This window comes from Lithobates pipiens, unplaced genomic scaffold (genome assembly GCF_037356315.1).
Source record: "Lithobates pipiens isolate NorthernLeopardFrog02 unplaced genomic scaffold, aLitPip1_a1.2 Scaffold_27, whole genome shotgun sequence".
Lineage (NCBI taxonomy): Eukaryota > Metazoa > Chordata > Amphibia > Anura > Ranidae > Lithobates > Lithobates pipiens.
Window position 1 is genome coordinate 210852648 of NW_027507788.1, and position 22329 is coordinate 210874976.

Genomic DNA, 22329 nt, shown 5'->3' on the forward strand with positions numbered 1-22329 from the left:
CATTGATGGGCGCTGGTGAGTCTGTATTTGATGGACGCTGGTAAAGTGGCATTAATGGGTGCTGGTGAGTCTGTATTTGATGGGCGCAAAAATTTGTTTTGAATTATTTGATCCAAAACCTGGTTTGGGGGCAAAACTGTAAAATTTAGCTGGTCTAGCAAAGTGTTGCATGCAAAATAGTAGCGGTCATTAAAAAGGTGGGGATTACATGGGCAGGGCAAAGGGGGTGGAGTCCGGGGTGGAGCCAAGGGGGGCGGCAAAATGAGGTTTCGCCTAGGGTGTCAAAAATCCTTGCACCAGCTCTGTGTAGGACTTCTTCCGATATGAAGCAACTGCCATTTATTTAGCTGATTGAAAATGCAACATTTAATTGGGCTTTCACACACTCTTAATTAATGAATGTACAACGTTGTGTTATAAATATAGTTGATGATCTCTTGGGATGAGACGGTTTCTCTCTAAGGCATCTACGAGGAAATAAAGCCACGTACTGGAAGCTGTTGTTTTGAAGTAGAGCAGACCCCATAGCTGACAGTACTGACAACTGCCACTGTCGTCTCAAAGTACAAAATATATTCGTCTTTAGGTCAACATTGCAGACACGTTATATATGATAACAAGGACTCTACATTTGTTCTATAAGGTAAGTCTTGTGGTACCTTGTTTTATTTCCCTAATATATCTGTTACTTTGCAATCAGTATTAATCTCTGGATCTCACCTCAAATTAGTTTAGCCATTTGCTGTCTGGTCAATTTTTAAATTTTTTCACACATATGTTAAAATCAGCATTTTTTTTGCTAGAAATGACTGTAAACCTTTAAAAAAAAGATATATACATTAGCAGAAATCAGAGACCCTGGAGAATAAAATGGCAGTAGTTTCAATTTTTTATGTCGCACGATATTTGCCTAACTGTTTCTCAGGGGTATTTCAGGATAAAATACACTAAAATTTATTTAGTGCAAACACAATATTATATCCTGCTTTTGGTAAAATGTAAAAAAACGGGGTTGCATTCAAGTAAATAAATAGCAAAAATGTCTTGTCGTAAAATTGCACTTGCCCATAGAGTGGCAAAAAAAAGCGATGGTACCCAAAATTGTCCATAGGCTTATTAGTTTAGCGTTAATTATGAAATACAACCCTAGAATTTGTGCTTTCACCCCAACATTCGCCACGATACCTCACATGTGCGACACAATTGATGTTTACATTACACATGCTTGCCCTGCTCTGTGCTTTTTATATGGGCAGTGTACAGGGGTGCTTTAAAATATTTTAAATTATTGTTATTTATTTTAAGTAATTCCTCTTTTTGTTTTTACACATAGTTACATACCCTGCTTCCCCTAAAATAAGACCTAGCATGAGTGTCGGTGATGGCTGCAATATAAGCCCTACCCCCCAAATAAACCCCATCCTCTTTCCCCAAAAATAAGCCCTACCCTGAGAATAAGACATAGAAGGACTTTAACTAGGACTTATTTGGGGGGTAGGGCTTATATTGCAGCCATCGTCGACAATCACGCTAGGTCTTATTTTAGGGGAAACAGGGTAGTAGGTGAGGTTGAAAAAAGACACAAGTCCATCAAGTCCAACCTATGTGTGTGATTATATGTCAGTATTAAGGCCCGTACACACGATCAGACTTTTTGACAACAAACATGCAAATTAGCTGTTTTAAGGCAACATCCGATCGTGTGTACGCTCCATCGGACAAACGTTTTTCGGTTTTCATCGAACAAAATGTTGGCTGCGCGAACAGGAAAACTTTTCGACAACATAAGTCCTATGGAGCAAAGTCAGATCGTGTGTACAGAAAACCATCAGACCAATGCAAAAGATCAGACAACAAAACAGAAGTTGACCAAAGGTGGCGGTAAAGAGCAGAAAAAAAAACATGTGATTTGGTGAAAGTTGGCTGAAAAAGTCAGATCGTGTGGATGCAATACAAGTTCACAGGCGACGCCCTTCGTATAAACTTTCCCGTGAATTTCTGTACAAAGTCCGATCGTGTGTTTGAGGCTTTGCATTGTATATCCCTGTATGTTGTGGTCGTTCAGGTGCTTATCTAATAGTTATAGTAATACACTTTTTTTTTTAACTTTAATGCTATTGCAAGGGGGCCAATAAGCCCCCATGTGATAGCATGGTCAGGTGACAGGTACACTTTATGCAGACATTGGAGGTCTATAAGACCAGGGGTCTCCAAAATTTCTAAAGAAAGGGCCAAGTTTACTGTCCTGCAGACTTTAGGAAGGCCGGAGTGTGGCCAGAGGAAGTAGAAAATGTCTTGACATCTTGCCCCCCCCATCAGAAGTCAAGAGTCCCCTACCCTCTCTTATATCACAAAGCACCCCTCTCACCTTATACCAGTGATGGCGAACCTTGGCACTCCAGATGTTTTGGAACTACATTTCCCATGATGCTAATGCACTCTGCAGTATAGTTGAGCATCATGGGAAATGTAGTTCCAAAACATCTGGGGTGCCAAGGTTCGCCATCACTGCCCTATACTGCTGCTGGGAAGAAGCTGGAGGCAGAGCTGGGTCCTCCTCCCTACTGCTGAGGCAAGGTAGGGGGTAGATATGGGGGTGGGGGTGAAAGCATCAGTTGCAGTAGAGGTGTGAGGGCCATATGAAATGACCTGGGCGTGCCGGATTCGGTTCATCGGCCTCATGTGGGTTAAAAGATCAATGAGCATGAAATGATATGGCATTTTCTCTAACAAAAAAGAAACTAGCCCTGTTCACAGATTTGTATGGAAATTTTTCATTATTAAATTAAACATGACATATTTAATTACTTATGTTTGTGTTTATGTCTCTGTAGTGTAAAGTGGATATTTAACATATGATGGTCATTGACTGACATCCAGGACTGAGTATGGAGAACAGTAGTAGAGTTACAGAGTTTGTCCTCCTTGGGTTTCCAGACCTTCTCTCTGTACAGATCGCTCTCTTTTATATATTTCTTGTGTTGTATGTAGTAACCCTAACAGGGAATGTACTCATTATTTCGGCCACGTCATTCAGTACCGAGCTCCACACTCCCATGTACTTTCTTCTCAGTAACCTATCTGTCCTTGAGATATTTTACACTTCGGTCACCATTCCGAAAATGCTTCTTAATTTTCTTTTGAAGACCAATTCCATTTCCTTCATGGGCTGTGCTGTTCAGGTGTATTTATTTATCGCTCTGGGCAGCATTGAATGCTCCTTGCTTGCCGTCATGGCCTATGACCGGTATGTAGCCGTCTGTGACCCCCTGCATTATGTGACCGTCATGGATCCTCCTACTTGTGTCGCTTTAGCCTTCAGCTCCTGGATCAGTGGGTTCATCAACTCAACAATCCACACAACTTGTACCTTTCAACAATCCTTCTGTTCCTCCAATGTCATAAGCCAATTTTTTTGTGATATCCGACCCTTGTTGAACTTGGCTTGTGATAACACTCTACCAACAGAGCTAATCCTCTATGTTGTTGGTGGAGCCTATGGATTTGGGTCTTTTGTTCTGACTTTGGTATCTTATATTAACATTATTTCCACCATACTAAAAATTAGGTCGAAGGGAGGACAGCACAAAGCCTTTTCCACATGTGCCTCCCACCTAATTGTTGTATCCTTGTTTTACAGCACTTCCTTCTTTGCGTATTATAGAAGTAGCTCTGAAGTAACCGAGCAAGAGAAGCTGACCCCTGTAGTCTATGCCATAATCACTCCAATGTTGAACCCGCTAATATATTCAATGAGGAACAAGGAATTCAAGATTGCACTAAGCAAGATGATTGGGAGAAGGAAACCGGAAATTAAGTTTCAAAATAAAAATTGTCAAAAATGTATCATGGCCCAAACAGACTGAAATACACTCACTCTACTAATATACGAGGGTTGTACCAAAAAGCAAACAGAGTAGCTTACACCGCTCTTTGAAATTTCACATGTTGGAAGACTAATGCCTCGTACACAAAATCGGACTTTCCGACAGGAAATGTTCGATGACAGGCTGTTGTCGGTAAATCCGACCGTGTGTACGCTCCATCGGACAATTGTTGTCGGGCTTTCCGCCAACAAATGTTGGATGGCAGGTTCTTAAATTTTCCGCGAACAAATGTCTGTTGTCGGATTGTCCGGGCGTGTGTACACAAGTCCGTCGGACAAAAGCCCAAAGTACAAACACGCATGCTCAGAAGCGGTCGGTGTTGTAAACTAGCGATCGTAATGGAAGATTAATATTCATGACGCGGCAAATTATGAAATCTCTAAATGCAGCGCACAATTCTCTTCTTCTTTAATGGGATAATAATGAAGCTGTTTTGCTGGTGATACTGATGGAGTTATTGCAAACTAAAATTTTCAAAAGATTTTTTTTTCGAGTGATATCAAAAGTAATATGATTATGTGTTTTTTTTTTTTTTTTGGTGCAAGTTACCACAACACCATTATCCCGTAGTTTTTAAGATCAAAGATACAACTATGTTGGTGTCCCTTGTCAATTTTACATTGTATTTTTATTTTTTTTATTTCAATTCGTTTTTATTGAGTTTTCAAGATCAAACAGAAAGTTACAAGGCTTCATTATAGGTATGTGCTTGTTATCAACTAGCGTAACTATACAGACAATCAAATTTACATTGTTCAGGTACAATCTCATACAAATAGGTTTGTTTCCCAGCTGGACGCCGTCACCATTCTGGAGCGGGGACGCCCTCCCCACACCCAGCACCCCAAAGGGATCTAGCTGTGCCCTGGTGCGGAGCATGACACCCCCCCTCCACTCAACCTCAAGGGGATTCTTCCCCGAGGGAAACCTCCCCTCTCCATGGACCTATAGGTGCCTTGAGCCGGTCAGTTACAGACCGTTGCCAGAACTGCAGATGTACCATAGAAAGGTTTTTTTTTCCATTCCATTATGGTGGTCCTGTATACTTCCTGGTAGGTAATATCATTGAAATATTTAGCAATAAGGGATAAATCATAAAGGGTAACATAAAAAGAACAAGTAAGAGAAACGGTAACTATTGCCGACTACCTTCTCCCCCCTCACTTTACTCCTTCCTGAAGACTCGTACCATTAAGCAAATAAGCTTGATTTACATTTCTAGTAGTGGATATTCATTTAACCAATATTTCCAGTTATCATTACATTTTTGGACAGAGTCCTGGTTAAGGGCCAGGGTTTTTTCGCATTGCACAACACTCTGTATTCTTTTAATAGTATCTGATACGTTAGGGGCTTTATTAGACTTCCACAAGTATGCAATAGTCATACGGGCTGCAGTGAGAATCTGGATTACCACAGTACGAAATTGTTTAGGTATGGTTCCTATACTCAAGTGAAGAAGGGCTAAATCCGCTCTTATAGAGGTGAAGAAGCCTGTAATTTTGGATATGAGGGAGAATATGCCGTTCCAGAAGCTACGTAGGCTTTTGCAGGACCATAATATATGGTACATGGACCCATATTCCCCACACTCTCTCCAACACTTAGAGTCCGCAGCCGGGAAAATCTTGGATAGTCTAGAGGGAACTAAATAGCTTCTTATTGGTCATTTTCAGAAAGTTGTCCCAATGGTTGACACATTTGGAGGCTCTAAATGTTGCTTGTCTGGCCTTTTCCCAATCCCCAACATCAAAGAGAGAGTTGAGATCTTTTTCCCACGTTAGCGTGTAAGATGATTTAACACTGATCACACTAGTCTGTAGATACACATAGTATCTAGAGATGCCTCCCCTTTTATACGGTCTATTGTTAAGGCCCCGCCACAACTCTTCATTCACCTTTATGCTATCCATGGGAGTGTATTTAAGCAAGTGTCTGACCTGGAGTGTTTCATAGTGGTTGTAAGTCGGAAGGGTAGTGGACAGGTCCGAGACAAATCTAAGTCCTTTCTGTATCCATGGGAGAACTTTAAGTGATGGAATTACATACTCTAAAACTGAAATTGGGGTTGTAACCTCAAGGTCATCTTGTTTTGTAGCCTGGGTCTGATGGGCTGATTCCCAAGCATGTACGGAGGCCTTAATGGCCGGTAGATTTGGCATGTGCGTTTAGAGGCCCGTCCTACTAGCTAATAATAGGGAAGGGAGATCCCTCGAAGACGTGAGAGCTTCCTCCAGACCCACCCACAGTTTAGCGGATGGCTTATCAAACCATGAGTGGAGCTGCTCCAAGAGTACTGCAGTATGGTACAGTTGTAGAACCGGTAGACCTATCCCCCCATCTTTTCACCATAACGGGTCCCATATTTACCCACAATGCCGACCTTCTTGGTGCGTTTGGCCATCTTCCTCTAGGACCCGTGTGGAAAGCTACATTGTATTTTTTTTAAATGTAACTGCCCACTTCCAAACTGTCATTTGAAGTAAAACACACAGCCAAATATTATTCTCCACAATTTTTATTGTGCATTAAAAAAAGAAAACAAATAAAATTAGATACACTATCCGCCAATAAGTGCATCCTATGCATTCAAAAATATAACAAATTAAATCATTATTCAACCAAAAAATAATGTCAAAGCAATAACTCCAAGGTCAATAATAAATAACACATTATCTTCTCCAATTCCACAACATGGCTGGTTAACGAACGGCCGTTCAGACACGAACTGAAAAGCGCTAAATGAAAAACGCGAATCAACTCTCAAACTTCTAACACAAAATTAGCAGAGGGAGCCCAAAGGGTGGCACCAGGGGCGGACTGACAACTTATGGGGCCCCCAGGCAATCAGACATTATGGGGCCACACAGTATACACAAACACGCACACACAGTATACAATCACACAGTATACACAGACATGTTTCTATTGACTGAGAAGGTACTGGAGAGACAGATGTAAAAAATAAAACCACAGATTTTTACATACTTTCCCTGGTTTTACTGAGGCTGGCAACCCCGATGGGGCCCCCTAGTGGCAGGGGGCCCTCGGGCGTTGCCTGAGTGTCTCAATGGTCAGTCCGCCCCTGGGTGGCACTAAAGAGCTGAAAAAACACGTAGTACGTCTAGAAAGTCACTACGTTGGTAATTGTTGGCCAACATTTGTGTGACCGTGTGTATGCAAGACAAGTTTGACCCAAAGCCCTTGGGACAAAACTCCACAGATTGGTTGGCCAACAATCCGATCGCGTGTACGAGGCAGTACTCTTCTTCTTTTTCATAGGCGGTACTAAATAATCAAGTCCAAGCAATGTGCCGTCATTGAGTTGTTGAAGGAGGGGTACAGGCTGTCTGACATTGATGGTCTTCCACTGCATGGTTTGTCTTCTATGCTGGCTCTCCTTCCTTAACCAGTTGACCTCCAGAAGATTAAAAAATAAATAACATCTGCTGCTGTAATTCATGCGTCCGGTGGCCTGAAAGGGGCTGTGCAATAATCTATCCATTACATATAAGGGGTGGCCTGGGGAGAGGGGGCCGCACCCAGATGTCCCTAATGGACGGGCCGTCGCTGGAATGTCCTGAAGCTTATGTTCCTTAAAACTTGTTATAAGGGTAAAGTGATGTCTATGGAAGAAATTGGTGGCAACCAAATTTACCCAAACCAATTCTTCTTCTGTGAATACTTAGACCTCCTTGTTTATAAAGCGTGGATCAGGGTATTCTGGGTAATCTCTGAGCCCAAATAAAGAATAAGCGCCATCTCTGGAGCACATGTAAGCAACTGTATGGGGCATGAACAGGGAGGATTTTAATACAGTATAAGGTTTTGGGCAGAAGAGTGATTATTATTTCATTAAATGTGCCCCCCCCCCCCCCCCCAGGACATAGCAGGAAGTTCCCATTCACGGACAAGCCATGAAGTAACGGGTAATACTTGGTGGCAAAAATGTAAGAATAGTGTGACGTGAGTCGCAATCCCAGAAAATCCAGTTGCAATCCAGGCCCAAGGAATGTTTGTGTGAATGTGAGACACCCCAATGAGAGCGGAAGGTTAATATCAAGGGCTGGAATGGTATTCGGTATAGTTAACCGAGAGCCTAGACAATTGGGCAAACTGCAAACTAACAAAAAGTAGGGATATACCAATGCTAGCGAGGGTCATGAGGGCATCCTCGGCAAAGAGGATAATTTATGACCTGCTCAAGAGACCCCCTGAGATGTCTGAATTAACAGTAACTTGCAATCCACCAAGCAGACAGAAAGCTAGACACATCACTGCAAAAACAGGTATAAAAGACGGTCAAAACATGCATGTACTGCAGAATAATGAAAAACAGATTCAGGGTGACAAAAAAACATGCACAATCATAGACAACGCCATGTCGATCGAAATATAGGAGTGACATTTTTATTATTAAATCAGCTGATGCACGCTCATTGTAGTAATGCACAAGGGGCGGGGTCTACGTCCTTTTCATAGTTTCATAGTTTGTTAGGTTGAATAAAGACACCAGTCCATCCAGTTCAACCTGAGTGAGTGTCTACAATGGTCCCTTTCCCTGTACATTGCTACACCCACATCGGTCCCTATCCTCAAGGAGCCCACAATCCAAGGTCCCCATTCATATACTAGGGCCAATTTTGGACAGAAGCCAATTAACCTACCTGCATGTCTTTGGATTGTGGGAGGAAACTGGAGTACCCGGAGGAAACCCACGCAGGCACAGGGAGAACATGCAAACTCCAGGCAGGTAGTGTCATGGTTGGGATTTGAACCAGTGACCTTCTTACTGCTAGGTGAGAGCGCTAACCACTACACCACTGTGCCGCCATTAGATGTGATTAGCCCTTTGGGAGTATTTCCATGACATTATAGTTGCAGAGGATGCCCAAAATGTGACTTGTCTCTTAAGGTAAACTTCTGGGAAGATCAGCGAGTCAATTATACAAGCAGGAAATTACATTCCTGAGGAAGATCTGTACACCAATGGAATTCAAAAGGCCTGCAGTTTGCCCTATTGCATTGGATTTTACAGAAAATTACAGGAAAGGGAAAGGCAATTTTTAATAACCTTTATTCACAATATGGCTTTTGTAGCAATTGTATACTGAACGCTATATTATCTTTTTCCCCACAAAAGTGGAGTTACCCTTTAGGTTTTTTTTGTTTTTTTTTTGCAGGCATTATCATTGAGCCTATAAAGAGAGTATTGTCCCGATGCATTGAAGCATCACTTCACCCAATAGTTTAAATTTAATTTTAGGTGGAGCCTTGCACAGTCAAATGGGGGTGTTCTTGCCCCTGAAATACATTGAATAAAAACAGCAAATGAATCTGCTAACAATTAAAGTTATCTTGGATTCATCTGGCGCGGTGGGTTATTTGATTTCCAATGGCAGGATTTCTCAACTAGGGTTCCTCCAGAGGTTGCTAGGGGTTCCTTGAGCAATAAACAAACTCTGCCTATCGGATAAGTTCCCACAGATAACACTGATCGTTTAGCTGTCTGTAAGAGGGTAATTCTTCTCAATGACCACAAAAGGGTTATGCCCCGTACACGCTGTCGGAAATTCTGTCAAGTCCGATGAGAGCTTTTGGTTGGCTGGCTTGTGATCGGCTGTATGCTCCATCGGACTTTTACTGGCCGAATTCCTACCAGCAAAAGATTGAGCATGGTCTCAATTTTTCAGTCGGAAAAAGTTCTGATCGTCTGTACCAATTCCGACGTGCAAAATTCCTACGCATCCTCAAACAATTTGACGTAAGCTCGGAAGCATTGACCTTAATTTTCTCGGCTCATCGTAGTGTTGTGGGTCACCCCGTTCTTGACGGTCGAAAGTTCAGTGAACTTTTGTGTGACCGTGTGTATGCAAGCCATGCTTGAGCGGAATTCCGTCGGAAAAACCATCCAAGATTTTCCACTCGTGGGTACGGGGCATAAGGAACATTCTTCCCACTGATCACAATAATGTATCATGAGCTGTACACAGCAATTTTTAGCAGGGGTTCCCTATGTTAAAAATTATTTCAAGGGTTCCTCCGTTTAAAAAAAAAAAAAAAAAGGGAAGGAGAAAGGCTGGGCTAAGTCACTGCCCAGCTTCCAGAGGACTCCAGTAAGAAGATCTCCCCATAATTCCCAGCTCTGTTCCTGCCATCCTCCACTTTTAGTCTAGCAGTTTCTAGACTATGAAACAAATGACAAATCCAGCAGAGATGGGGCGCTCCTTGTAATGGGGGTTGACCAGGTGTACAGACCTGGGAACTCAGCACAGAGATCTCACCAATCGAGTCCTCAAGGGATAGAAGGACTCTCCAGGATCCATCAACAACTTAAAATATCAGTCTTAAAGGAAACCATGTGGTGGCTGCCATTGCTGATCATGTTAGAATACAAATTTGCCTGGCTGTCATGTGGACCCCCTGCCTTCCAGTGCCTACTTAACCACTTGCTTACTGGGCACTTAAACCCCCCTCAGTCCCAGACCAATTTTCAGCTTTCAGCGCTGATGCACTTTGAATGACAATTACGCGGCCATACAACACTGTATCCAAATGAAATTTTTATCATTTTTTTCCCACAAATAGAGCTTTCTTTTGGTGGTATTTAGTTACAGCTCAGAGTTTTATTTTTTGCTAAACAAACAAAAAAAGATGCAAAAAAAAAAAATCATGTTTAATAGTTTGCTATAAAATTTTGCAAACGGGTCATTTTTCTCCTTCATTGAAGTGCGCTGATTAGGCGGCACTCATAGGCTGCACTGGTGGGCACTGATAGGCTGCACTGGTGGGCACTGATAGGCATAGTTAAGGCGGCACTAATAGGCACAGATAAGGCGGCACCGATGGGCAAAGATGGGCAAAGATAAGATGGCACAGATGGGTGGCACGGATGGGCACTGATAGATGGGACTGATGGGCACTGATAGGTGGCTCTTCTGGGCACTGCTGGGCACTGGTAGATGACACTGATGGGCACGGATAAGTGGCACTGGGGTGCAGCACCTTTGAGGCAGATTGTGGGCACTGCTGGTTGGCACTGCTGGGTGGCACTATGGGCACTGCTGGGTGGCACTGACGGGGGGCACTTACATTTTATCATTGTGGCACTTGGAGGGGGCAGGTGGGCACAAGCAGGCCTGGCCGTGATCGGGACTGATGTCCCGATCACGGCCGCCGGTGATCTGCTTTTTTTTTTTCTCCTTGCGCTGTCATTGGCTGACAGCTGATCACGTGATACGGGGTCGGGATCGACCCCTTGCAGGGATCGGTGATCAGGCCAGTCTCATGGACTCGCTGATCACAGAGCGCGCCGCGCGCGCCCCTCAGGGGGCGCGCAGGCCGCTCGTGCACGGGACGACGTCAATAGACGTAGTCCCAGCAAAGGAGATCCGCGCTGTAGCCGTCATTTGGCTATAGCGCGGATCTCAAGTGGTTAATCTTGTTCCGCCAGAGACATCTCTAATGCTTTGGATAGTTGCAGCCATTCCCTTTTAATTTGTTAATGATCAATGGATATCCCTTACAGTGAAGTGACCAGGTAGAACATGGTTTCTCAACCAGGATTCCACGCAACCCTAGGGTTTCTCCAGAGGTTGCAAGGGGTTCCTTCAGCAATGATCAATTTCTGTCTCTCGGATACGTTCCCACCAACACCATTGATATTTTTAGCTACCTGTAAGAGGCCGATTCTTCCCAATGACCACAAGTGCACAAAGCATTCTTCCCATCAACTATCACACTAATGTATCATGAGTTGTAGATCTAGTTATTTTTAGTAGGGTGCCCCTGAGACTGGAAAGTTATTTCAAGGGTTCCGCTGTGTTGAAAAGGTTAAGAAAGGCCAGGGTAGAGTGCCCCCTTTTCCCACTTCACCTCTACAAGCAATGTGGACACCAAGGTCTCTGGGCCTCCGAAAGTTCCCTAGCCTCATTGTCAGAGTTTTGATTGGGGTGAGTAAACCAGAAGAATTAAAGATGCTTCTTAGGGCTTGGAACCCCTGCCAAGTGTTCATAACTGTCTGTGCTCCTGTTAGCCCTTGTACACACGGTCGGAGAATCCGTCAGAATGTGTCCTATCGGACCGTGTTGTCGGATAATCCGACTGTGTGTGGTATGCATCGAACTGATTCCGTCTGACCCAATTTTCCAACATGTTGGAAATATTTCCCGACCAACTGGGCCAGTTGGACATACTGCGATCATGTGTAGAGAATTTTGATCGGACCAAGTGCCACGCATGCTCAGATCAAATTCCTACATCAAAGCTATTGGCTACTAGCCTGATTGTAGTCCCATCGTAACGAAATTACGTCATCACGTTCTGAAAGATCGGATTTTTCGACAACTTTGTCCGACCGTGTGTACGCAACAGTTTCGGACAAGATCCGACGGACAAAATCCGGCGGATTTGGTTGTCGAAATCTCCGACCGTGTGTACAGGGGCTTAGGGAGCTCCAGCCTTTTTAGTCCTGTTTACCATTATCACCGATCGTGAAAATAAATCCCAAATTTTTGGTTGTCACCAGAACAGTAATAGAGGGGAAATCCTCCAATGGGGGCACCATTTCTTGTGAGAACCAGGGATTCCCTCACTTTGAAGGGATGGCCTCTGATTTCCTATTTTACTTTACATTGTAGCGAAGTGTCATTTCTTCAGTGTTGTCACAAGAAGAGATGTGAGGGGTGTACCCACTTTTGTGAGATACTGTATACCAGATTAATGAGAACCTTCACACTCCTACAGGTAGGGGAATCATCCTAGTTAAAAAAAAAAAAAAAAAGGGGGGGGCCAGATTGACTGAGTGCAATGTCCAAAAAAAGATCAGTCACAATCTTCAACCTTATATATGCGCATAAGAATACGGTGACAATCTTCAACTTCATATGTGTGCATAAGGTAAGATAATCTGTTTGATAGTAGATCCACCACCAGAAACACCAAAAATGCTTACCGGAGGGATTAAACTCAAATTACGTGTACACCTAGTGAGTCAATCAAGGGGGTGCCATGTTCACAATCCAGGTGTGACCTCCAGATGGATATAGGATGTGAGCAGGATCAGTTGATTTGGGCAATCAGCCCCACAATTAAGAGAAGGCATATAGCGCAAATCCATATGAAAAAAGCAAAAAGGCGACAGCGGTCGTAGCATAGTTTTGACACGTTTCGACTTAGAAGTCATCATCATCCCCCACTACCACCCACCATTTCCACCATGCGTGCAGATACACCCACCACATGGCAAGATACTTAAAGTAGCTTAAGAGTTTTCAGTTCCCAGAGTTCCTCTTTACATCAGAGGGCAGGGACCACCGCTGGAGAAGCAGAGGACAGGGACCACCGCCGGAGAAGCAGAGGACAGGGACCACCGCCGGAGAACCAGAGGACAGGGACCACCGCCGGAGAACCAGAGGACAGGGACCACCGCCGGAGAACCAGAGGACAGGGACCACCGCCGGAGAACCAGAGGACAGGGACCACCGCCGGAGAACCAGAGGACAGGGACCCCTGGCAGGTCACTTGGCAGAGCTCCTTTCCCATCCCAACACTGTATACAGCTCCCCCACACTTCACAGGGCTGATATCACATTCCTTTATACAGTGTTAGATTTTACTGGGTGTATCTGACTTATGTTGCTGTTCTGATCGGTGACTTAGATCGTGGGGGGGGGGGGGGGGGGGGCAAAGCCATGTGACAAAATCTGAAGCCTGCAGCCCCTCAGAAGGTGTTAAGGGATTTCTTTTAGCAATTTCTGAAAGTTTCTCTGTCAGTGTTGGGGGAAGGCGACCTCGCGGGGGTGCGTGTCTTTTCTCCAGTTGTCAGGGAAGTGGGGTAAGCAGACATCCCCGTGTGGCGGGGGGGGGTATAAAGAATCCCAGCTGGTGACTAGGAGACAGTGAGCAGTGTCATACCTCACCAGTGACATCGGTCCCATCGTGGCTACAGACCGGCACTCTCCTCCTCTTGCCTCGCTGAGCTCGGTTACCATTCCTTGTTGCCAGCACACAGCACAGACACTTCCCAATCCTGGGCGGTTCTCACCTCCTGCTCCCCTCCATTCAGGAAATGGCTCAAAGCTTATCCCCAGCCAATGGGAACAGAGGGGTGTGGATGGCAAAGTGGAAGCCCAGTATTGGAACATGGCTGTGGGGCCCTGGAGCAGATCGGAGCTCGGCTTTGTGGAGGATATGATAGGGAGGTTGCAGGGGCCCCCTGGAGCTAGTTTGCGATTGTGACCCCTACAACCCCTTATGCTACACCCATGGCCTGCAGTCAAGTAGGAGGACTAGTGCCCTACCCTTGGCGTCAGTGGGGAGAAAAATGTTGCAGTTTGGGGACCACCTTCCTAGCTGATCAGACAATATTTCTATCCGGGTACAAGTCAGACTGGCCATCACATGACTCCCCTCCACTGCAGACATATCGGCAGATGCCCCCTTCTTAGGTTTTGTTTTTACTTCTTCTGGACCAACAGGGTACAGCCAGTTGTTAGAAGTAAATTAGGCTGAAGGTCAAATACTTGGATCCTTTATCAGACTTGCTTAAGTGGTTGTAAGCCCTTCCATATACCCAGTGAAGTGACTATCCTCAGGTAATACAAATCAGCCTACATAAGTTGCACCAGTTTATCTGCAGTCTTTTTATTCAAAGTCCAGAATTTATATAACTTGTCTGAAATTTAAGGAAAAAAAAAAAGAAAAAAGAAAGGGGGCAGAGAGCTGAAGTTACACCTTGTAGGAGGGCTCATAGTTTCATAGTAGTTTGTAAGGTTGAATAAAGACCAGTCCATCCAGTTCAACCTGAGTGAGTGTCTACAATTGTCCCTATCCCTGTACATTAAACACTCACTTTGGTCCCTACCCTCAAGGAGCCCACAATCCAAGGTCCACATTCATATACTAGGGCCAATTTGGGACAGAAGCCAATTAACCTACCTGCATGTCTTTGGAGTGTGGGAGGAAACTGGAGTAACCGGAGGAAACCCACGCAGGCACAGGGAGAACATGCAAACTCCAGGCAGGTAGAGTTGTGGTTGGGATTCGAACCACTGACCCTTCTTACTGCTAGGTGAGAGTGCTAACCACTACACCACTGTGCCGCTCAGCTGATTGGAGAGAGGAGGCACCACGCCCACACAAACCTGAGGTTGTCAAGCAGCTGGACATCCCTCCCCTGTCACCATTTATCTCTTGGTGTCAGGAAACATGTCAGAAGTGATTCCTACTGATAACAGAGGAAGGAGGCAGCAGAAAGAAAAAAAAAAAAAAAAAGGCACTTACTGCTCTTAATTGAGACAAGTACACACTGTAGAGGGATACGTTTGATTCATATTTCAGGTCTGAGGCTTACAACCACTTTAAAAAGTTTTTCATGTTGACGCCGGTTCATGAAATAAAGAAAAAAAAATTTAACAAAAAAAGAAAAAAAAAAAAAAAAAAAGCACAGACAGATGTTGCATATAAAATGCAATGTATGAACTTTTATTAGAAATTAGTAAACTGCATTAAATTAGGAACATAAGAGGACAGTACAAGGGGACGTCGAGCGAGGGGATGTCAGTGCTTGTACTTGAAAGTAACGGCCATGAGTGAAAAAAAAAAAAAAAAAAAAAAAAAAAAAAAATTCCAAAAATTACTATAATATTAAATAAAAATAACAAAAAAAAAAATGAACAATTCGGTGAGTCAATTCAGCTAAATCACCTGTACTGAAAACCACCAATCAGTGCAAAGTCCCAAACTGGGGGGGGGGGGGGGGTTGGGCGCGGACGGAACATCCTTCGACTCGCCTTGAGGATTTCTTCATCTGGTACAGACTTCATCATTACACTGAAAGAAAAGAAAAGATGTGTTAAAAGGTTTTCTGCCAAAAATGTATAGGAATGGGGCAGGAACAAGAATTATTGGGGTGGATTTGCTAAAAGGCAAACAGACTGGATGATTTGCAAGTGCAGTTTCTCCAGAGCTTTGTGGTCTTATGAGACCAAAATCAAGCTTTTTGGCCCCCCAACTCAACTCGCTGTGTTTGGAGAAGGAAGAATGCCACCTATGTCCCCAAGAACACCATCCCCCACCATCAAGCATGGAGGTGGAAACATTAGGTTTTGGGGGTGTTTTTCTGCTAAGAGGGCAGGAAAACTTCACCGCATTAAAAGGGATGATGGACGGGGCCCATGTACCATCAAATCTTGGGTGAGAACCTCCTTCCCTCAGCCAAGGCATTGAAAATAGGTCTTGGATGGTTATTCCATCATGACAATGACCCAAAACACATGGCCAAGGCAACAATGGAGTGGCTCAAGAAGCAGCACATTAAGGTCTTGGCATGGCCTAGCCAGTCTCCAGACCTTAATCCCATAAAAAACAAATGTGTGGAGGGAGCTAAAGGTTCGCGTTACCAAACGTCAGCCTCAAAACTAGACATGTGCAATTCGTTACCTTCCGAACTGGTGTAATACATTTTGACAAGTTCGTTAAACGGGTCTTCGTTTAATTCGGATATTGCCGAATTAACAAATTTTTCCCAAATATTCGGAAATCTGAAAGAACGAATAACTTAACTATTAAATTATAGGTATTGGATTTTTTTTTTTCTTTCAAATTTGGCTGCTAGTGAACGTAACGAATTTTTCGAAATAACGAATGCCGCATCTAAACAAATGGAACGGAATTAATAACAACATTTTTATTATTTTTAGTTACGTTCCATTCATTGAGAGACGGCATTCGTTATTTCATAACTTCGGATAAATTCGGATTCGTTACGTTCACTAAGGGCCAAGTTTGAAAGAAAATTCCCATACCTAGAATTTAAATAGTCATTAGTCAGCCTTTCAAATTTTCCTTTCTTATTTACAAATTGCTTTCCTAACCAATGACCAAAAAAAAAATAAAAAAAATAAAAAATATATTAAAAAACTAACAAAAACAACAAAAAAACAAAAAAAAAAAAAAAACACACAATAAAAAAAAAATATATGAAAAAGAAAACGAAAGCCAACTAATTTTTCAGCAGTGCAAATGTCTACTCAAAAACCTTAATTACTTACAGAAGATCTCTGCTGACTTCAATCATCCAATCAAGTGCAATTAAAAATGCTGTTTTTTTCCTTGCATGCGATTGGGTATTCTTTGCAAAGTGAAGCTTCATCTAAATTTTACTAAGCTCTGGAGCAACTGCGTAGTCCATTTGCCTTTAGTATATCCATCCCACTGGGGGGGGGGGAGATTTACTAAAACTGGAGCACTCAGAAGCTGATTAATTGCCCTGCAGCTCTGCATGGCAACCAATTCTAGTCTCATCAGACCCAGGGCTGGTGGAAGAATTATCAACACCCTAGGCAAAACCTCATTTTGCTGACCCCCCCCCCCCCCCTCCGGCTCCACTCCCTTTTCCCTGCCATATAAACCCCACCTTTTTAATGAAGTGCCCATATGAGGCCTCTCCGGTGCCCATCAAATGCAGCCTCACCAGCGCCCATCAATGAATGTTTGCTTGTTTCCATTCAGGAGTCAGGACACAAACACAGTCCTCCACCGCCGCTGTGCCTCTGACAGGCAGCTGCCTGCTGATGCTGCGACTTAAATGCTTGCTGTAGAGAGAAAAAGAGTAGGGACACCAGTGGCAGGGTGCCCTAGGCGGCTGCCTAGTTTGCCTAGTGGTAGCACCGACCCTGATCGGACCAGAATGGTGGCACACACAGAGCTTCCCCCTTTGAGAGAACGTGTCCAGCATAGGAACAAAAGCCCTAGCCTACCTGTAATGAGTGGGCACCACTCGTTGAGTAGATAGTGGTGCCCACATACCCACAATAATTCAGATTAGATGCTGTAGGTACACAGACTCATATTCCACTCTAAATCACCCGAAGCTCAAACAAATCACCTAAACCATGAGACAGTGTGACACCACTGTAGCAAAGTTATATATATCTATTTATGTGTTAATGAAAGGCGTATGTTTATTGTATAATGTTTCTATCTCAATAAAAATAAGATTGAATTAAAAAAGGGGTTGTAAAGCTTTGTTTTTTCACCTTAATGCATCCCCCCCCCCCCCCCGTTTTACTTACCCGAGCCCTGAATTTCCATCAGCGCATCCCCGCCGTCCCGCTCTCCATTGGCTCCCGACTCTCGATTTGATAGACTGATAGCAGTGCAGCCATTGGCTCCCGTTGCTGTCAATCAAATCCAATGACACGGGCGCCGGGGCCAAGTTCTGCATTTGGCTTCTATGGACACCAAATGCGCCTGAAAGGTTCTCCTCCCCCCCCCCCCCCCCCCCCCCCCGCCCAGGAGAGCGCTTCTCCTAGGGGCAGGGCTTTTTTCCCCCCTCAGAGAATAGGTGCAGACACTCCGACCTTTTGGAGTTAGCCCTAGTCTCTGCCCCTACTCACCTCCAAGCACTGTTACTTGGTTCCATCCTCCCAATACTGCCCCTTTTAGAGAAACCAGAACCAAGTAACATTTGTGATGCTAAACAATTTGTATGGAATTTGTTAAGAAAAGCAGTAAAAGATCCCCAGCAGCTACCAATAGACCCCATTCACCCCCCCCCCCCCCCCAACAATGGACTACCTGCACAAATAAATAAAAAATACCCCCCCTCCAGCAACAATAGATCACCCCCCCCTGCCGCAGGCAGCATCAATAGACTCTCCAGCAGCCCGCTACAATCAACTGCTCCCTCAACAGTGACCCCCCCCCACCAACAATAGATCCACTCCAGCAACAGACCCCCCCCCCTGCAAAAATAGATTGCTTCCAAAGACAATAGGTCCCCAGAAGCAACAATAGACCTTCACCCCGCAAAAATAGATAGCTTTCAGAGACAATAGGTCCCCCAGCAGCAATAGACCTCCCCAGCAACCATGAACCCCTGCAAAAAATAGCACCTCCAGTAACAATAGATCCCCCAGCAGCCAGCATCAATAGACACCGTAACACAATCCAGCACCCCTTGCCATTACATACATTCAGTGCTGAAGGTGCCGGAACTGCGTTCCCCCTGAAAAAAAAGCCCTGCCTAGGGGGTTATCTGATGTGGGGGGGGGGGGGGGGGGAAGAACCGCCGAGGGACCCCAGAAGATGAGGATCAGGTCCACTCTGTAAAACGAGCTACACAATTAAAAAACAAAAACAAAAAAAAAACAAACACACACACACACACACCATCTTTAAGTATCACTTTAAGCTTTGACAATAAAACCTGGAAGCCGATTTCTGAATTTTGTTTCTATGCAGAGCTGCACACCAGATTTTGCGCTCTCCGGTTTTAGTAAATCCCCCCCCTCATTGTGTCATTGTAATCATAATATAAGCACTACCCATATGTTGAAGCGACACCAAAAAATATCCTTATTCTCCAAATATAATCTATACACATCCATTACTTAAAGGGCAAGTTCACCTTTTCACCAGCAGCACAGCCACTCCGTGGGATCCGGAGGGGCGGCCAGGATATTGAGTCAGTTCACCTTCTCTTTTTGAAAAGGTGAACGTTCCCTTAATTTGTTTTATGGATGTTCTCTGTGAGCCTCCAAACCTCTTTCTCTCTCCCCTCTGCAGTGTACGTTAGATGCGGTCATGTACACTGCTCTATGAACACTACACATTCCAGAGCTCATAATCCATCCAGCATAACAGGGTGGCCACGTTCCTGAATACAGTGGGACCATAAAGAACAAATGTAGCCGACAGGAAGTCCATCAATAGCACAAAAAAAAAAAAAAAAAAAAACAACAAAACCAACAAGGCATTCGGGGGTGGGGGGTGGGGGGGCTGAGAGCAATAGAAGGGCCTTAATTTTGGAACACATGCTTGTATGGACTACAGTAGGATGATCGGCATGTATACGCAATTTAGCAGGTACATACATACATATATATACATATATATATATATATATATATATATATATATAGCAAGTAACACTCATATCTAACAAACAGTACATTTTATACAGTAGGTGGCGCCATCACATGGCGGCTCCTCACCTGAGGGCGCTGACCGGAGGTCACATTGGCCGTAATCCCCAGCGCTGTGACCAGGGTGTCAGAGGAACAAAGTCACCGGGAGAGTCCTGAACAAAGTGAAGGAGCGCTTTCCTCTCCACCTAGAATAATTAAGAGAGAAAAAAAAAAAAAGTCAAATATATAGTACAGACCCGGCACTGCAAGGGTTAACTCAGCAGCCTATCAAAGAATTGATCCTCAAGCCGGATTCACACCGACAACCGACAACCCAAAACTCAGATTCACACGTCATTGGAAAATATACTTTGTTTTCTATGAAGGCCGTTCACATTGATTTTGATCCGGTTAAAAACAATAAAAAAATAAATTAAAAAAATAAAAAAAGCGCAAGAGGTCCTGTGTGAGTTTAGTGCACATTTAATCTCCAGCTATACCCAGTTCTCTCAAAACTGCATTATATTCACACCGGTCACAACAGAAATCGCATCAGATTCGCACAGCATCAGTGTGAGCCTGGACTACGTTAAAAAAAAAAGCAGCAAAGCAAGGTTAAAGAGGAACTGCAGTCTGCTCACATAATTTGTAATAAAAACTTTGCCATTTAGAAGCTTCCCTCCAACCACTTTGCATATTATTTTATATATACTGCGATTCTGCACTTGGCAAATATGCTGCATAAATCTCCCTCCCACTGAGTCTGGCTGCAGCCATAGCTAAGAGGAGGAGAAGAAGGAGAAGGAGAAGGAGAAGGAGAAGGAGAAGGAGAAGGAGAAGGAGAAGGAGAAGGAGAAGGAGAAGGAGAAGGAGAAGGAGAAGGAGAAGGAGAAGGAGAAGGAGAAGGAGAAGGAGAAGGAGAAGGAGAAGGAGAAGGAGAAGGAGAAGGAGAAGGAGAAGGAGAAGGAGAAGGAGAAGGAGGAGAAGGAGGAGAAGGAGAAGGAGAAGGAGAAGGAGAAGGAGAAGGAGAAGGAGAAGGAGGAGAAGGAGAAGGAGAAGGAGAAGAAGGAGAAGGAGGAGAAGGAGAAGAAGGAGACAGACAGAGAGAGAAGGAGACAGACAGAGAGAGAAGGAGACAGACAGAGAGAGAAGGAGACAGACAGAGAGAGAAGGAGACAGACAGAGAGAGAAGGAGACAGACAGAGAGAGAAGGAGACAGACAGAGAGAGAAGGAGACAGACAGAGAGAGAAGGAGACAGACAGACAAGCCTAGATGTCATAAGCCTAGGCCAGGGGTCTCCAAACTTTCAAAGGACCAGTTTATTGTCCTTCAGACTTTAGGGGGGCTGGACTAGGACCATTGGAAGTAGAAAATGCCCAGGTGTCAGTGGGAGGAATAGCGCCCCATCACTGATGTCAGTGGGAGGAATAGCGCCCCATCACTGGTGTCAGTGGGAGGACTAGCGCCCCATCACTGGTGTCAGTGGGAGGACTAGCGCCCCATCATTGGTGTCAGTGGGAGGACTAGCGCCCCATCATTGGTGTCAGTGGGAGGACTAGCGCCCCAAGGGCTGGATAAAGGCCAGAAAAGGGCTGCAGTTTGGAGACCCCTGGCCTAGGCAAATGACCAGACAAAGAAACAGGAAGTGGGCTGTATAAAGTATTTACTGGCAGAAAAAAAAATATATATGTTTTACTATACAAAGTTAAAACAAGGACAGAAGATTTAATAGATGGAAAGTTGAAAAAAAAAAAAAAAAAAAGTCTGGAAGTCCATTTAAAAAAGCCGGATGATGCTACTTTGTCGGCACCTTGTGCCTGCTTTGGAGTAATGCAGTGTATTGCACTATAGTTTATCCACCCCTTTAAGGATCTGAAAGCAGCCCGTTGCTTTAATGTGCCCCCCCCCCCCTTTAAAAAGGCCCATAAATACCAGTAAACTAGCACTACATAAAGGGCTTATAATAAAAATAAATAATCTGCGTTGGTCAGTATTTTCTGCACGATTGCACCAAAATGTTCTGCTAGGAAGATCCGGTGTTAACACATCAGTTGTTTCCTAATGACACCTAACACCATTCATATCAGTCATGCCCCTGCTTCAGAAGAGCTTATAATATAATCTCCATACATACGCGCTACAGGAGCAGTGATTCTCCCCCCCCCCCCCCCCATTATTGTGGAAGGAAGCCAAAACAGACCAAGCAAACATGGGACAACATTCAAACTCCCAATCTACACAGAGTTCTATTGGAACTTGAAACCAGAACCCCCAGCACTGAAGGGAAAAAAAAAAAAAAACACACCACGTTCTAACCACATTGTATGAGATAGGCATATTGGAATGCACATTAGAACCCCCATCAGGATTTTTGCAGTATGTGTCTCATTTGGAAAAACTCTGTCCTGGTAACAATGTCACTGGGACAGGAAGGGTGGAAAAATCTCTAAATTATGGCAGAGAGAGCGAAAAAGAGAGCGAAAAAGAAAGAGAAAGAAAGAGACAAAGAAAGAATGAATAAGTGTTTAGG

At 44.2% G+C, this 22329-nt stretch overlaps 1 protein-coding gene and 1 long non-coding RNA gene across 2 annotated transcripts; one reads left to right on the top strand and one right to left on the bottom strand.

The window, feature by feature from the left end:
• Positions 1-2869: 2869 nt before the first annotated feature.
• On the top strand, positions 2870-4192 carry LOC143933303 (olfactory receptor 5B12-like). Its single transcript, XM_077456179.1, has one exon. It carries the CDS (start codon positions 2889-2891, stop codon positions 3864-3866), a length of 978 nt encoding a protein of 325 aa, XP_077312305.1. The 5' UTR covers positions 2870-2888; the 3' UTR covers positions 3867-4192.
• An 11158-nt stretch (positions 4193-15350) lies between these two features.
• On the bottom strand, positions 15351-21940 carry LOC143934522 (uncharacterized). Its single transcript, XR_013263283.1, has 2 exons — positions 19886-21940; positions 15351-15719 (listed from the first exon to the last, which is right to left on the bottom strand). It is a non-coding gene; the product is annotated as an uncharacterized LOC143934522 (long non-coding RNA).
• Positions 21941-22329: the final 389 nt, after the last annotated feature.